This window comes from Triplophysa rosa, linkage group LG21, assembly GCF_024868665.1.
Source record: "Triplophysa rosa linkage group LG21, Trosa_1v2, whole genome shotgun sequence".
NCBI lineage: Eukaryota > Metazoa > Chordata > Actinopteri > Cypriniformes > Nemacheilidae > Triplophysa > Triplophysa rosa.
The window spans coordinates 14501020-14519371 of NC_079910.1; the positions used below are offsets into that span (position 1 = coordinate 14501020).

The following is an 18352-nucleotide window of genomic DNA, read 5'->3' on the forward strand; positions in this document are numbered from 1 at the left end:
TGGACGATGATGATGTTTTACAGTTTTACAGTTAAATAAAACGCAAGACGTGGACAGAGTGAGCGATTTCTCGATTTTCGTTAATTTAGTTCGATTCTGCTGTATAAGTGCGCCATCTACTGGGTTTATCAGCAATTATCCTACAAACACTGCAGTCAATTGCAACAAACGACACTTTCAACAAAACGTTTGCTAAAATCTTATCTGTGCTTTTAAAGCAGATTATGGCATTTTTTACACACTTCCGCTAAACAGAGAAACGAAAACCCATATAGGTGTACAATGTATCGAGAAGCAGGCCTACTACAGATATTTTATATTAAGTCCTTGGAGATGACCATTTTTGGCTGAGTTTAATTCTTACTAAATGTTTAATACATAGCCTACTCCACAGTTGACAAACTAGTGCCTGTACAAGGGCGTAGTGGTTAAAATTTATAAGAAAGCTTTGTTTGGTATATGTATACCTTTTACATTAAACCTGTGCATAAATGCAAGAAAACAATCTTTAAATTTCAGACCTGAAACTACATTGATTTCTAGAAAATTTTAAATATCATAAACAGAGATTAATAGGTTCTAAACATTATTATTATTATTATTCACCAAAACAAGAACGAAAGCATAGAATACGACCGTATATATCCGATAGGCTATCGTATCTGACATACGATCATTTCAGAAAATATTTCATTAAGCAAATATACTTTATGTTTTTTAAACGCATGGAAAATGTGGAAGACTGTTCCACACGTAATTCTCAATTATTTTACACATGTTGCAAGGCTAGGCATTATGCCTTTGGAGACGGCATGACAAATGAATGACACAATTAGAAAATCAGTTAGGCCTGTACATTTGTGTATATTTTGCATAAATTCCTCCAACGTCGGAAAGATATAACTATTCACTTAATATTTATATGTATTTGACTCGGATAGAGGTAAGTAGCAACTTAGCCTAGATAAGGCCTATAGTGTATTCATAGTTTCGGTTCACTGTGGTGCAAAATCAATAAATAAATATAATAATCACTTTTCGTTTGATTGCCTCTTTCTTACAGGTTTTCTAAACTCTGTTATATTGTTGTGGTTTAATTTTTTTTTTAATTACGCACATATACATACGCCTGCTTATTGGTATTGTTATATTCATCTGACGAGAGTAGGCCTACACGTTCCTGCGTTAAACTGCAAAACAATGCGTTGTCTTCACCTGGTTAACAAATGTTGCTATATCGAGCTAAAAGGGTGTTCAGAGCTCGAAAAAAGTAACCCTATTGATTGAAAAAAAGTTGCCCAAAGCACCGCAACTTTAGTAGGCTAATACTTCAAAATCTTCGTACTGTAGGTCAATAAGTGCTTGAGAGGAGGTGACAGGCTCATGCAGTCATCTGCAGGATAACCGCAAAACGAGATGTGGATATCCAAGATATCAGGATACTTCAACTCATTTAATTTAAGTAAATAAATGATGCCAATCATTTTAAAATTATAGAATAGATAATTGAATGTGTGGACGACAACATAGTTGGTACAAAGTGGTGGACGGCTTGTTGCAGACCACTGTATAAATGTAATTTAGAGTGCTGAATTGTTATATTTTAGGTAGCTCATTATGCATCTTAAATTCATCTACAATGTCATCCACTTTTTCTCTGACACCTAAGGGCTCGCAATGCTGTGCATTATCACTGTTGATTGGTAAATGTCCCTCATTTGGTAAATGTCCTTTTACCTCCTATACTGTGTATTCCCCATTCTAACAAGATTATTATTTTTTACTTACAACCTTGTCAATAGCAGGATCAGTCAGGACCTCAGTAGGTCTATGTCCCTATGTCGACACTGACCCTGAATGCCACAGACGAGTTTGTGAAAAATAATACAAGAAAAGAAAAGAAACAGTAACAGCGTAAATTAAACAATAGATCAGGTTTAAAACAATTAATTTCCCAATCAGCAAAATTAACGATATCATTTTATGTAAAAAGATAAAACGAAGTTATTATTATAAACAGAAGTAGCATGCAAACAGCATTCTCGTGTCGTGTTTTAGGAAAATCATCGAACATTATAACCTCTTGTCTCTTAATATTAAGTTAAGACATGAGAAATGTTTTAACCAACACTTATGACAATATGACAATTATTTGACAAGCTGCAGCCCAGCGATGGGGTAACACGTGCTGTCAAAATCAGAACACAGATTCAGCACCATGGAGAGCTCCCAATGTGTGATCATCAACATGCTCTCCGCTTTTTTTTTGTTTGTTTGTTTCAAATTGGCCACCGGGTTAGTAATAACAGAAAATTACAACATTATGTTTTTTAAAGAATAAATTCATTCTATAGCGAATAGAAAATACGGTCCAGTTGAGAGATAAAGATACAACATTTGTACAATGCCGCCTAGTGGGGTAAAGCGCTATAGATTATACGATGGCACACTATCATTTACATTTAAGATTCGGCTGATCGAAAGAAACAACAATCATTTTTGAACTTTTCCTGAATAAATGTACAAATATTAGGCTACTATTATGCACAAAAGTGAATATGAACTTGCAGTATTTGAGGTTTGTAAAAATACAGAGCATCTTTTCTGTCATTTTGACCTGTTGCAGTTTTCATTTTCTGCAAATACGTAATTGCAAATAGAAACAATATTTTATTTGAAATTTAGAAGAATAGTAGTTCACAAAGAAACAAAAAATCGTCATTTTTGCGAAACATATGCCTATAAATAGAAAATAATTTTGAAATGGTCTGTTAATTTTTTCCGCGGCTGTATATTTAAGCCTATATGTCCAGTATGTTTATTATAATGCGCCTACAAAGTTAAACCTTATTATTATTACGTGGCAATCCCAGAGTGTAGGCCAGATGCTCATTTAAAAGTAGTTTGCTCTTTTTCAAACCAAGAAAAAAAAACACTAACCCTCTCTCTTTCTCTCAACAGGTATTGGTCTAGCTTTTGTTGAAACTAGTAACTTTGTATTAGCACCCATTTTATTATTTCTCCTGTATGACATATCGCTTATTGCTCCCTGAACTCTCTTGTAAGTCGCTTTGGATAAAAGCGTCTGCTAAATGACTAAATGTAAATGTAAATGTAAATGTAAGACAAACATTACAAGCATTTACGTGCAGGTAACTACCCCTAACTAATCTCTGTTGGTTCGCAGTCGTACAGTGTCGCTTTCTTATTTCATTACATCTCTGCCTCCAATTGACCAAAATCAGAACTGCAAAACAACCGAATGGTGAGAAGGAAAAACGACTGTTTAAAATTGATAAGGAACGCGGTTTCCAGAAAAAAAGCTAACCACACTCTTACGATCATTTAATTTAGAGTACATTATTTGTTTATTTTAATATGAACGTGTAATTTATAGCTGAATGTTTTACTATGTTGCGGCAAACAGAAGTTAAAAGCATAGTTACGAGAGCTGTCGCGCCTGGTGCAGGAAGCCAAAATGTGCATTCGGAAATATTTTATATGAATGCGTATCATTATAGTTCATATACCAGGAATGTTACCCTGCTCCCTCTCATGCAACTTGCTACTCAGACTAGCGTCTCATTGGGGACTTTTTTACTGGCTACTAATTTTTTATAATTCAAGTGCTACCGATAATCGTTTACAAACCACAGTCAATCTACATTATACTAAGAAGCAGAAAACATGAATATTTGATCCACTAAATAGAAACAAATCTATACCAATAAGGGTTTAAAGAGTAGTTAAAAATATATTGCTACTATGGAAAGTCAATACGGGAAATTTTGAAGTGCAACTACTCCTTTAAAAAAGCCCATGTGCAGTGTATTATGTGCATATAAAAATGCAAACGTGTGCTGGCATGTCCCAACAAGCTGTAGATCTTTATGTAACAAACATCAACCACCTGGGGTCAGCATTACGCTTAAAACGCGTGTTCTTTATCAGTCTTCGGTATAATGTGTGCCAAATTCAATAGATTATTTATAAAGACAAAATAATTCAAAGCCTAAAAAAACATCTAAATGTCTAAACAAAAATCATATAGTTTTCCGATAAATAAGAAAACACACACGTTCAGACTATATAAAAAACGATATAAATTATAAAAATATAAACTATATAAAACACGATCAACTATATAAAAGTGTATAAATTGACTGAAAAGTTAAACTGTTCCTTCAGGCAAGGATATTTTTTAAGTATCAAGTTGACACATGTCTTTAAAAAAACTGAGCCCAGGTCCCCCACTTTTCAAGTGTTTTATTTGCCTTTGCATTACAAACGGTATAAAAATAATTATTTAGATTTAGATCAGAGAGTGACATTACACCAAATCTCTATGGACATGGGAAGATGGCTTCACATGTGCTGAATATGTTAAGGGATGATCTTGTGTCATACTGAAGGGGCTTATTTCGCGACAACAGCCAGCTGCTTGTACATTACCCAACTTATTACACGGCTACTTGCCACATGAGAAAAAAAACTGGACATGAAATGTTAATTTGAAATATTTTATTAGCTCATTTTTACCGAACGCAGACCTTCCGCGAAGAAAAGCTGTTTAATTTCGGTTTTACGGTAAGAAACGACGTTCAAATGTCACGAACAGGCAATTTGGTTTAATCATTCGTATATATAATGTCATATATGTTATTAAAATACATATTTATATTTAATTTGTAAAAAAAACTGTTAAAATTATTTGCTGCATCCGGGTTACCGTGTTATTAGTTCCCTTTCGAGAGACGTCTCTCAACATTGCGTGGACACTATGGGGGACTCCCCCTTCTCTAAACCTTACTGAAACCTTATTGAATAATGCCAGTGGAAATGAAAATGTAACTGGCCAATGTGGTCCAAGACGGCGCTTAGGGGCGTGGTCGCCACCCCTATATATTACACCGTCTGGACCACATAACCTCAGAATCTTTCTCCTTCACTTATCTTCGCGTTCTTGAGGATACACCCAGGAGAAGAGGAAGAACTAGGATCCTTCTACTCGTGTGTTCCAGCATGCCCGTGTGTGCCTTATGTTCCGGGCCCTTTGACCCACAGGACACGCATGCTGCTTACTCTGCCCGGGTCTGGCCCATACGGAGGCGGCTCTCCGATTCTACTGCCCGCACTGCGAGTACCTTCCGGTGCGGGTGTCGAAGGCTCGGAGAGTCGCCGCCCTCGGAGATTTTGTTAGACAGCATCCCGCCACCGCCAGCGAGCCGCTGTCGGGACTGCCGCCCTTCCCCCGGGGAAATGGAGTGCCGGACCGCCATCAGCGCCGGTCTTCTTCGCCGATTAGAGTCCTGTTTGACGCGCACCTAGGCTGTGCGAGTACCCGCCATAGTGGGTGGGGCGGCTATGCGTGCATTCCTCCCGTCGAGCAGGCAATCACAGCGCACCTGTGCCCATCCTCGTCTTCTCTGCGGTCCGAGGCTGGGGTGACTGCCCACATAGCTGAGAAGGTGCATTCCGCCTCTGGAGAGGCTGCCTCAGCTCTACACTAATTCAGCAGTTCTCTCACAATGAGCAAACACTTTCCCATAGGTTTTGCCTTGTGTATATGCTGTATAATTCAGCCGTTTCTCACACAACGAGCAGATAGTATGTCACACGCAGACCGCATGATTATGTGCCCATCACTCTAATGCCATTTCATGCGCAAATGGTATGCTCTCTGCATTTCGCTCGAGCCGATGGCCTCTGCGGATGCTGTCGCTCGACATGCACCATATATAGGTTTTGAGCTTGCGGGTTTACGCGACTGCTTCACGCAACGTTGACTATATTGGAGCTTGCTTGTGTGACTTGCAGGCAGTGCTTTGGGCGGCTTGTGCAGTGCTCTGCAGCAGCATACTAGCTGTCTGACTATGCTGTGTGTGTCAGCTAGGTCGTATAAGCGGTCACGGGGGCGGTCCTACCCCCAACTATCACTCGCACGAGCCCGTGCTTTATGACTGCATGTTCGCGGTTCAGGTTATGACTCGCGTGAGCCTGTGACTTATACAGTATGTGGCCGTGTCCTTCACCGTCACTGTCTTTACTGCTTGTGTCATGGCTCTGCTTCATTTAGTCATGTTTTTCTTGGTCCTGTAGCAGGCCATGACAAAGTTTTTGGTTATGTGTGGAGAGAAACATATTATTGTCCTTTTGACAATAATATGCGTTCTCTCCAGTGTCTCGTCATTGGCCCCGCTCCTCTCGTTTCCTTGTTATCTTTCCCTGAGTGTTTGATTACCCACACCTGCCCCGTGTCGTTATCCCTCGTTTGTCTTCCCTATAAATGCCCTCATGTTTCTTTGTCCTGTGCTCGTGTATTGCATGTGTACGTGCGTTCTATGTGTTGTTGTACCCTGGCTACCTGTCTCTCCCAAGTTCGTGTTCCTGTTTGGATTGTCCCGTCAAGTCTTAGTAAATGTTTGAGTTTAGTTTATGTCAAGTGTTGTTTCTAGTTTAGTTAGTTTTCGTCCCTGTTTACCCCTATTATTATCTTGTCTTGTTTACACCCCCTCGTGGGTTTTTGTTTTGTGTTTTTTGTATAATAAAGTCTGTTGTTAACCCCTTCACTGCCGCTGCCTGCATCTGGGTTCTTCTTTCACTGTGATTCTTGACAGCTTGGGGATTCAAACATACCAGGTTGCGCCTGTTTCCGTCCTCACTATGTACACCGGTTGCCTCGGCCAGGTGTTATTTATTCTATATCGCTGGCTGCATGCCAGCGCTTAATATACAGGGTTTGTTTCTACCTTGCTCGGCCCCGGCACTTGCCGTTTTTATACTTGTTATTCTGCTATGTGTATTGCTACCCTGCTCAGTGTAGTGGCATAGCATTCCTGCAAACTATGGTGGTATGGTATCCCCCAGAGTTCTGAGTGTTTTGATTGGATCCCGTAGCAGGATGTGGTATCCAATCGTCTTAGAGCCTATGTAAGGTGTGCGCTGTAAGTGGGAGTTGTGCTGTGTGCTACTGCCAAGGGTTATGTGGTGCACGTTATGCATTAGCTCCGCTAAAGTCGAGCTGTTTTTCGCTGTTCTCAAGGCGTGATTGAACACATTGCCCACTGCGTCAGCGGAAATTATGCATTTTGCACGAACATAGTACCGTTTCTGATGGCTCGCAGCATGCAATGGGCTTAATGCTCGTGTTTGCCGCTACGCTGATTGGCTGAGGGGGTTTTCCTCACACTTGCTTGTGATTATGTTGGAAGAGCGCTGGGTTCCGCTCTTTGCTGCTCTCACGGCGTTAATTTATACAGCAGTTCCCCATAGCACTTCACGCAATGTTGAGAGACCTCTCTCGAAAGGGAACCTCTCCGGTTATTTTTGTATCCTCGGTTTCCTGAGAGGAGGGAACGAGACATTGCGTAAACTGCTGTGTTCGCGTGCTCAGATCGTCGCGCTGAAACGTTCAGTCGTAAGATTCTGATGTTGGACCACATTGGCCAGTTACATTTTAATTTCCACTGGCATTATTCAATAAGGTTTCAGTAAGGTTTAGAGAAGGGGGAGTCCCCCATAGTATTTCACGCAATGTCTCGTTCCCTCCTCCAGGGAACTGAGGTTACGACAGCAACCGGAGAAATTTTGAGAGGTTGTTATCTGGAATAACGAATTTGCAAATGTCGCGACAGGCCAATCAGGATCAAGCATTCCAACGAGCCATGTAATAAATAATTTGAAAGGATTTTGCATTATACACATATACTTTGAGACATCTGATAATGCAGATAATGCACAAACGTAAATCACAGAACAGCAAAAACAAGACCAAAAACACCACTGCATTAATCAACAAGTAATCCCTTAATCTGAATCCTTTAAGTATAAAATATCAGCAATCAATCTGGTCATAAAAGTCCTGCAATACTTGTCAAACAACATGTTCTTTATGAGACAGTTTCTCTCTTTCTCTATTTCTCTGGTGGCTCAGTGAGCTAGAAATACAATTTCCAGTAAGAGCATTTCCTTTTATGACAATGGTGAACCTCACACAGGGTGAGAGAATGTGCGCACAGTCAAGGAACTGGGAATATTATGCAACACATTATTCAAACTGACTGCCAGCTTTAGACTGCAGGAGAGAGGAAGAGAAGAGAGAAAGAAAGAAAGAAAAAAATCTTGGCACTGCAAGAATGAGAAGGAAATCTGAAATGACTGTGACCGTGACCTCACGATGACCTTATTCTCTAGCCAATATTATTACATTATACTTCTAAAATATCATTCAATTTCATACAATTACCAAATTCAGAATAAATCAGACTTCAACATTTGTATAACCAAGCATGCCAGGTTTGCCTGTTACATACTAGTTACATCTAACTTACAACTGTTTTTGGACATGGCATATAAGAACAGTCATGGTACTCCAGCTTGCAGGATATGCTTTATGCATCTCCCAAGCTGAGATGTCATTGCTGTGTTTCCTGTCTCAGTTTGGGGAAGACCAGACCATCTGTCAATGGTCTGGCCTGGGCCACACTAACATACTGTGCTTCTGCGAGTTGGAACACATTCATAAAGCACATTGAAAATAACAACATTACAAATGAGAGAGTAAGGTGTGCCAGTATGCTCACATAATAATATCCATACCTTATAGGTTCGTTTCCAGGTTAAGCTTTTTGTCCATTGTAGGTGTACCTCTGCTTCCAAGCTCAATTTGCGCTTTAAACAAGAGACAGAGAAAAGAGATAGGGAAAGAGAAAAGATGATCTTGCAACAATGAAACCACCAATAGTTACATCATCATTTTACTCCAGGAGCTTTATATACAAAGGGTCTGAATATAAATGGAACACTATGTGCAACAGTATCTGAAATGCAGCAGTCTCTAAATATAGCATCACAGCGGCTTACAGGCTTCATATCATATAATTAGTGTCAATGTACAGCGGATGGGCTATTATTACAGTCACTTTACTCCACAAACAATGGGATTGGATCATAGATTGACTGCATCCACTCGTTTGATTACGTGCTCATTTGTCGAAGCCAAACAAACATACAGGATAGCAGGAAAAACTCAATGGTGTTACTCAACACACAGTCAATAAAGTTTCGAGGGTGTTCCTTGTTTACACAACTCCATGTCAATAAAGCTTATCCTGTTTGTGGTATTTTGTCAGAGAAGAATGTGAAGGCATTCATGTGCAACATATTCCAAACGGCAAGAGATTTCTTTGGCTCAGTGCTAAAATGTTTGTTCACACTTTACATAATTCATGTTATGTAAACGAATTATCACAAGAACCCAGTTTTTTTTTCTGTTAGAGATATTAAGGCACATTACATTGAACTAGTCTCATCATTTTTTTTAAAGCTTCTCTGTTTAACTTTTTTAAGAGTCCTGTGATGTTTATTGTAAGATGTCGGAGACGTTGCGCATTTATATCGGCTAAATCGATATAGAGACTCCGGGTGGGTGGGCAGTGAGGAGCGCGAGCAGCAGAGCGCAGCGCTGATTGGATAGCAGAGCTGTATAAATTGCCGCAGTGCCGTGTTTCTCTCTTTCGTAGAGACTTAAACCAAAGTTCAATTCGGTGTGAACACACTGAACAGTACCGTTATACGAAAGTGCCGGCGCATACAGGACTGGTCTGGTGTCACTGTTTACGTGACCGTCTTATTTAAAATGAAGGAGCGGAGAACCAGCCAGCCTTTGGTAATGCGTTGTAAACTGGTTTTGGTGGGAGACGTGCAGTGCGGGAAAACCGCAATGTTGCAAGTGTTGGCCAAGGACTGTTATCCTGAGGTATGTCGTGCTCTCTCTCGCGCGCGAATTCATTAGATAGATTTATTTTCAGGAATATTCTTGCTTATTTGAGCATGCAATGTAATATGAATAAGACTGTGTTTGATTACGCATGACAGACTGTAGGATGTTGCGCACGTGTTGATTCTGTAAAACCAACACCTCTGCAACAAGCAATCACAAATTGTAAACACACCCTATTTTACACAAATCTGTCATTTTGCTGCATCTGTCATTGGTCTTGTGTCGTTTGCAGACGTACGTCCCGACAGTGTTTGAGAACTACACAGCTGGACTGGATTTAGAGGAGCAGCGCGTGGAGCTCAGTTTATGGGACACGTCAGGTGAGAGAGAGTGATGGGCTGTCACCTTTATAATAATCAAGCTGGTTCACTACACATCGAAGCATTTATACAGATTAACAAACGAGCAGTGAAACGCGTCCAGGACTGCTATAATGCTGGTTGATCAAATATTTAGGCAGGAATGACGTCATAATAACTTAGCTCTCTATACACTGTCGTAGTAACTCGAACTCCGATTGTAGCCTATCTCTTCCTCGTTTTTTCGACGACGCCCAAGATCGACGATTTCTCGTTTGTCCTTGTACTTTTTCCACATGTCAAAACAAATTTGACTTTGTTACCTTAAATCTGGACATTTGGATTAGTACAGTGTTTTGTCATTTTTTTATATAGCAGTGGTTGGCAACATAAAAGTTAGTCTGGATTTGAGTCGTGTTTGTTTCTTACCATTTTTGTAAGAATGATTGGCAACGTCTGATAATCCATATGGTGATTCAATAGCTCCTAATACCTTTTAGCCACCTTATACAGTATGCTTTTATACTGTATGTTTGTGGATTCGTTGTTAAAGTAGTAGGTCCACCAGTTGGACATTATAAGAAAGACACCTGAGTGTTGGAATCAAACTGAGACCCATTTTCAAGCATCAGATGTGTGGCAGTGTGCCATCTTCACCTTTTCAGGGTCAGAGAAGATATCCGAGCTCTTACTGAAAGAACTTCAAGGTTTAACCGTTTTTTTAATGACTCATTGTGACATGTAAGAAAATGAGTGTAGTTCGAAGCCTGTGATAGTGTGGTAGCGATATTGTCCTTTCTGAAGTGGATTGGTGAGGTGTGCTTTGTTCAAGGCTCTTACGTTAGATTTGTCATATAATAGAGCCGTTGGTTTTAGGGATGTTTAGTCTGTGTGTTTGTGCAAGCGTTTGATTATGAGGCTCATTATGATTAGGTTGGTAGCAGAGAGCTGTGGTTCAATGACAGATAAGTGAGGCTTGTGCGCTTTTATCTGCAGAATGTAGTCTTATTCATTATGTTTGGGTTTTTAAGGTTCTATCTAGATGATAAAAACGCTTCTCTCCTCAAAATGATTGTAGTTCCCAGTTATTTTTTAAAACAAACTCTCTCTGGCGTTTTCTGTGTTCCATATCTTTATCTCATTTGATTTGCTCCAGTATTATTCTGTTTTGGTTAGAGAGGTACAATTTTTGAGTGTATCAAGTGCTCCCTCATATATTAAGATTAATCTTCGTACTAGTGTGTATATTAAGATTAATCTTCGTAGTAGTGTGTAGTACACTTTTGAATCCAACAGCTGCTTGTGTGCAGACAGGAGTGCTGGGTTCTGTAAGGTCATGTTGCGTTACACAACATGCTACGCAACGTATTTGTGATGCTTGATAACTGTGAATCTGTGCTAGTTGTCATGCCTGGCTGCTTGGTAGCATGAATGGATGGATACTAATGTTTAAGAGGTGGCCAGAAAGGCAGCAGAGTTGATTTTCTCAATAATCACTCTTACAGCTTTTCTTCATATGATCATAGTGATGTCTATTTTCAGTGGGCAATTTGAGTATTATTTGCTGGGTACCTGTGGCAAATGAAAGGGAAATATGGGACAAATAATACATTATGTGAGCCTCCGGGATTATATAGTCACGTGTATGTTAAATAAGTAAGTAAAACTGGCTTGAGTTTGTTTTAATTCTAAAACTATTTTGAATTAGTTTGCAGTCTGTGTATTGAAACTAAAATATGAGTGTCCTCTTGCGACCTGAAATCTATTACAGATCCAAGTTTTTATACAACACACAGCACAAATATATTTTCTTGTTTTTCAACTTGTATTCTGAATGTATTCTGACTCTAAAGAAGAAAGGAATTTAAGAGTACTTCCTGTTCATACTTAAGCTCAAGGTGTTTCCTGCTATGCATTAGGCTAAACACAGTCTGTATCATAGAATTTATAAGAGTGGAATTTCCCTTGTAGTCACAGTGACTCAGGACAGTGACACGAAATCCAGATCAGAGGTGAGAAGGCAACTTTGTATTTTCTTACATTGTTACATTAAAGATCACAGTTTGGGAAAGCCAACCAGCAATCGTCTCCAATCTTTCCATCTTAAATAGATAGTTCATCCCAAAAATAAATCTGTCATTTTATCACTCTCATGTCATTCAAATCTTGTATATGACTCTTTCTTCTGTGAAACACAAAAGAAGATATTTTAAGAAATGTCTCAGTGGTTTTGTGTCCATAAAGTGGAAGTCAATAATTGTTTGGCTACCAACATTTTTCAAAATATCTTCATTTATGTTTTGCTGAAGAAAGTCATACAGGTTTGAAATAACATGAGCGTGAGAAAATGACGAAAGAGTGAACTATCCCTTTAAGCCAGTTAGGCTTTGTTAATTGTGCACTGCTCTTGTTGGTGCGCGGGAGGAACACTGGCAGAGCAGCAGAGGCTTGCGCACCACACAGACACTCATCAGAAATGCGAACAAACACGCTCTAATCGCAACTAATTACAGAAGCTTTATTGAATTTGCTCGTCTGGCTCTCTGCTGCTTCAGGCATCTCTTCACTAGCTCTCCAGATCAAAGAGCACAAAACCGTCAGAGGTTACAGCCAAGCCTTTGACACATTCTGCAGAGGGCCACTTCTACAGCTCTTATCATTTGAAATCTGTTTGAATACAGATTTATATAATAATATATATAAAATCTGTTTTTCGAATAACACATGAGGTCAGGTGTGAGGAGCAATTAGGTCCCATGAGAAAAGATGATGGGAGACGTTTTACTATCGAGTTTCACAACTACATAACCCCTCATACAGACACATCATTCAGTCTTCTGCAAAATGTCCTAAAACAGTGTATTCTCTAGTGTAAAGTAGACTAAATAAATTGTCATTGAGTGCAGATTTATAATTTCATTTTTCCTATATTCTAGCCACTATAATCTAGTTAGCCGACTACATGTAAAGCAGTAGTATGTGACCAACTCGCCCAACCATCTAGACTCGACACTCGCTAATCAGCACAAAATTCATAGTAGAAATGAATATTGGGTGAAACGCATCTTTAATGGGCTAGCATTATTTTATATCGACGTACTAGGGTCATATGAGTGTTTATGTGCACATCCTTCAATGCCGTTGCCATAGTTACGGAATGAGATGAGGTTTAATGTGCGCAAGGGGACAAGACCTCCTCGGCAACTCACTCGGTCAATACAGGAATCTCTGAGATTCGCCCACACACATGCACACACCTACCGTGAGTAGTGCCGTACATTTAGCTATTATTTAAATTATTATTGTAGATTTTTAATGTGGTATAAACACAAATCTCCTTCACAAAAATGTCATGATGTCAATTATTTATTCCTTACTAAATTATTAAATTAAACGTCTGGATTCATTAAGTGTGTCGTTATTGATCTTTGTTGCGTTTGCTACTGCAGGTTCGCCATATTATGATAACGTTAGGCCTCTCTGCTACAGTGACGCAGATGCTGTTCTGCTGTGCTTCGATATAAGTCGTCCTGACACCGTCGAAAGCGCCCTGAAAAAGGTGATGCACCTTACATTGTCGGTTTTCAAAGCACTTTATTGCCAGGTATGCAAACACAGCGTCTCCATCTATCAACAGTGGAAAGCAGAAATTATGGATTTCTGTCCCAGTACGCGCATAATTCTGGTTGGCTGCAAGACGGACCTCCGCACAGATGTTTGCACACTGATGGAGTTGTCCAATCAGAGACTGACACCCATTTCTCACGAGCAGGTCAGTTGTTCACCTCCCTTTGTAAACCACACTGTGTTCTGTTGCCGTTTGTCATTCTGTCTTTTCACCCCCCCAGGGTACCTTGCTAGCAAAACAGGTCGGAGCGGAGTTGTACCTGGAATGTTCCGCATTCACGTCAGAAAAGAGCATCCACAGCGTGTTCCGCTCGGCAGCACTCACGTGCCTCAACAAACTGCAGCCGCCCGTGAAGCAAAGCCCAACGCGCCGACTCTCCAAACGCCTCCTTCACCTGCCCAGCAAGGCGGAGCTCCTGACTTCGTCTTTCAGCAAACAGAGAACCAAGAGCTGCTCCATCATGTGAGCCGACATATGCCGCTCTAGCTCCGACACATTTTTCGCTCTTCGAGAGGGGTTGGTTGGGGGGTTTGAGAGGAGGGGAGATCATGGCCTTTCGTGACCCCTCCCTCTCTCTTTACTTTTGTTCTTCTTCCATTCTGACACCCCACTTACAAACACACTCATCCCTACGTCAAAGATCAGATGCCGCTGTTAAAGGTTTTCGCCTGTTACGCTCAATTGACTTCCCTTTACCAGCGTATGGCTTCACATGAACTGCATTTTGTATTAATGATCAATCAGACAAAGGAAGGATTACTGGACATGAACGGTGCGAAACGTTTTCAAGTTAAGTGTTATTTGTAAAATTGTATACGCGTATGAGAGTAGGGAATGAACTGTGAATATAAGCTAATATTCAAAGTAAAGGGTGCGATTCTGTTTATGCACTTTAGTGGATGTGAGACGAACTGGACAAAAGCAGATGATTGAATACAAGGTGTTAGTTGCCAATTCATGATTAAGCTTTGCTTGCACTTGCTGAGGTCAAATCCTCTGAGGTAGGCACTGATTTACAACAAGACAGATGAAATGTCATTAAAGAAAGAGGGTAGGAGCCAAACAAGACTAGACTAAAATATGAGGATGCTTATAAATTCGCAGCTAGATGAAGCATCGAATCACATTTGTTGGATCCAAATGTGTAGGAGATGCTGACACAGTATTTCAGTCTATCTCTCTTTACCGTAGCCCTTCATACCACTAGAGAATGGTTCATTAATCTCAGTCAATTGGGTTAAGTCCTGCATTGGCCTTTTGAGACAGGATTGCCCTACAGAGCAAAACACACACAAGTTATTGCCCATTCCAGCTGTTGAGGGCTTGTTTTTAGAACATTATGTCTTTCTCTGAAGTAATTTTGAAGACGGGCTGAGAGGATCAGGGACAGACGGGATAAGAGATTACTACAGGACACTTCAGTCCGCCAAAATTGATCATTGTTACATAAGAATTTAAAATGTGCTTGTTGATGCACGTTGAGTATTTTTCACTGCACTGTCTACAGTAATCGTAAAATCTGTCCCAACCATAAAATAGTTTGTTTTTACTTGAATGCTTTCTTTACATGTAGTGAAGCTCAATACTAAAGTGCATTAAAATTCAGTTTGGGATGCATTTGGTCAAAAGACGACTCTGGTCCTAAACCTCACTGTAGTAATCTGTAGTAATTTTAAATCCTGCTATCCCTGGTTGTGTAATGCTTAATCGTAAAATGACAAAATCTTCAGTTTGGTTTTATAAATGGCTGTGTAGAAATGAATTGAGAGCTCAGAGGGCATTACAAGGAATTGGTCAGAATCAGTTGTTCATACTATTTAAAATAATCACTGCTGCGTTGGGAATAAATTATTATGTATCAAATTTCTTAGATGATCTGTTTTTCCCTAAACTGAAATCCTGGGGGTTCGTCTTTGTCATCTAATAGATATTGCTATATAACAGCCATCAAAAAAGAAGCTCATTCTAAAAGCCTGACAACAAAAGCTAACTCTGTTCGATCATGAATTATATTCTGACATCTATGAGTAAACGGCTCATTGAATGCTAACCCAAACATTTGGAGGAGGTTGAAATCTACCATTTGTAGCACCTAAAGTTGAGAACAGAAGAAATTTGGATAGTGTGTGAGAGTGAAAACAGGGTGTAGATATAAACTGGACCTGCCTTAATAGCACCTCTGAACTTCTTCATTATGATCTCATTTACTTCCTAAGTATACATAAACCTGCATCACATACTATGGGATCTCAAAATTTACACCGTTGCCCAGCAACAGAGAAGTAAGATAAGGTGGACTGTCTGAAAACCACCCAAGAATTTCAAAGAGATGAAAATACAGGAAAAAATTATTTCACTGTAGCATAAAGCAATGGCTGTACATAAGGTCATCATGACAATATATGATGCATCTCACACGTCATTATCTAGATATAAATTTGTATTTGTTGGCTTATTTAGTAGCACTCTTATATGTTTGATGTGGTGGACCTCCACAAACTTCCTGGACGTTCATGTCGTAAATAATAATTTTTGTACTGCCCTTTATAATAATGTCTGTAAAGAAAACCATTGAAAAACAGACAGTAAGACTGTGTAAAATGTTATGTGTGTAACTTATTCATGAAAAGTTGATTATTGATGGTTCTGTTTGATTTCCTTGATTTCTTCAGTTTCAGACACTCATATTGTTTATTGATTTTGTTCCTTGTCTCATGTGTCTTAAATGAATTAAAACCTTCTTTTGGTCAGAAAATATAACTTCATATTTGTTTTCATATGGTCAAATGCAAAATCTTCAGTCAGGTCTTCTACTGCAATCTTTGCAGTTAAACAAGACAAGGTATTTTAGACAGATTAATCTTCTTCTGATATTTTTGACCAACACTGAATCTACAAGTATAAACATGTTAAAAAAGTAAAGATGATGAAACTTTGTACCTACCTGCAATAACTAGTCAAATGTGGAATTTATCCCATGTTATATACTTTATCTCATTGTTACATTTTCACAAGTTCATTCTCACATAGATTCACCATCTTAACCTTTTTTGTAGATCACATTTAGACCAGTATACAATGACGATCACAGATATCAGAAGAAACATTTTCTGGGTTGATCATAGTATATTTTATCGGATGTTTTCGTCAATGTTAAAAATAGTGTTAGTAGTTTATCTTTGTAACTTAAAACTAGGTGAATAATATAACTAAATCTCCCATTCGGGTTACTACTGAAGTACTACATTATGGAGGGACATTGGCATTACTCCATAAACCTTTCCTTTTAACAACTCTGTATAAAGTCCTGTCCACTTATCCAGAACGTTCTATGTTTGAAAGCCTCTGCATTCATGTTCCCCAATCAGTTACATATGGTCCAGTAAAATACATATTCTTCTATAGAATATTTATGATGTAACTGAAGTGCTTTCACTCCATATACTGTATGTTCATCTCTTTCATTGAAGTATTAAGTCAAGACAACCTTGATCGGAGCAGTGAAGCTTGAGATTAAAGATGGATGAAAACAAACAAACAGAATGCTTCGGAGCTCCCGGCTGCTTGAAGTCCCTCTTTCTCTATGCTCTCTAAAGCAATGTTGAACAGTCATCTAAGAAAAAAGCACTATGTGGAGAGTCTTATTCTTCTCAGTTATCTCAAGTCTGCTGTAGATACAAAAACACACGCACGCACGCACGCACGCACGCACGCACACACACACACACACACACACATGTATGTTTTATTATCTCCGTGGGGACAGTCCATAGGCGTAATGAGTTGTATACTGTACAAACTGTATATTTTATCCCCTAACCCAACCCCTAAACCTAAAGATCGTAGAAAACTTTTTGCATTTTTAGATTTTCAAAAATTATCATTCTGTACAATTTATAAACTTTCATGCCCCTGGGGACCTCGATTTTGGTCCCCACAGTGACACGAGTCCCCATGAGTTGGTGTGCATTCAGGTTTAGGTCCCCACTAACATATACAAACCAAGTCCACCACACACACACACACGCGCGCACGCACACACACGCACACACACACACACACACACACACACACACACACACATGCAGGCTTCTTAAAACCAGACACCATGACTACAGTGCTAACAATACATTATGATGACTTTGAGAACATTTAGTATGTGGGTTTTTTAAGGTGTTATTTTTATGCAACTTTTCAGCCTGTGTTATTATTAACTTTCACATAGTCATATTAACCGAGGAACATATGGGACCACAAAGTCCTAAAATTTGAAAGGGTCTTTATTTTCAGTGCTTTTTAAATGGAACAAGCCCAGTCAACCCAGCAAATCGATCTTAATAACTGTCCATTCAAACACAATCTCCAGTGCAACTACAGGCTGTGTGGCCTTAGGAAAAATGAATGAATTTAATTAGCGTAATAATTATATTCACATATTAGCATAAACAATGTGGAACATTTCAACGTACATCCTACATTTACAACTAGATAAAACTGTACTAAAAATAGGCAAAAATGTGTTGTAGAATGTGATCTAAATATTGCACAGCTTATTTATTCAGCACAACCGAACAATATGACTGCACATTCACATGCCTCTTGCTTTTCAAGGGTCCCCTAGGCTCCCCCAGAACCCATGAGGTA

The 18352-nt window shown here is 39.3% G+C and overlaps 1 protein-coding gene across 2 annotated transcripts; it reads left to right on the forward strand.

Moving 5' to 3' along the window:
• Positions 1-9414: 9414 nt before the first annotated feature.
• Positions 9415-16468, forward strand: rnd1a (Rho family GTPase 1a). 2 transcript variants are annotated; one of them, XM_057363180.1, is made up of 5 exons: positions 9437-9757; positions 10014-10101; positions 13530-13639; positions 13718-13852; positions 13929-16468. In XM_057363180.1, exons 1-5 carry the CDS (start codon positions 9638-9640, stop codon positions 14172-14174), a joined length of 699 nt encoding a protein of 232 aa, XP_057219163.1. In that variant the 5' UTR covers positions 9437-9637; the 3' UTR covers positions 14175-16468. The 2 variants fall into 2 exon arrangements, with proteins under 2 accessions (XP_057219162.1, XP_057219163.1); XM_057363179.1 differs by having other exon boundaries at positions 9415-9757; positions 13530-13852.
• The last annotated feature ends 1884 nt before the right edge of the window (positions 16469-18352 follow it).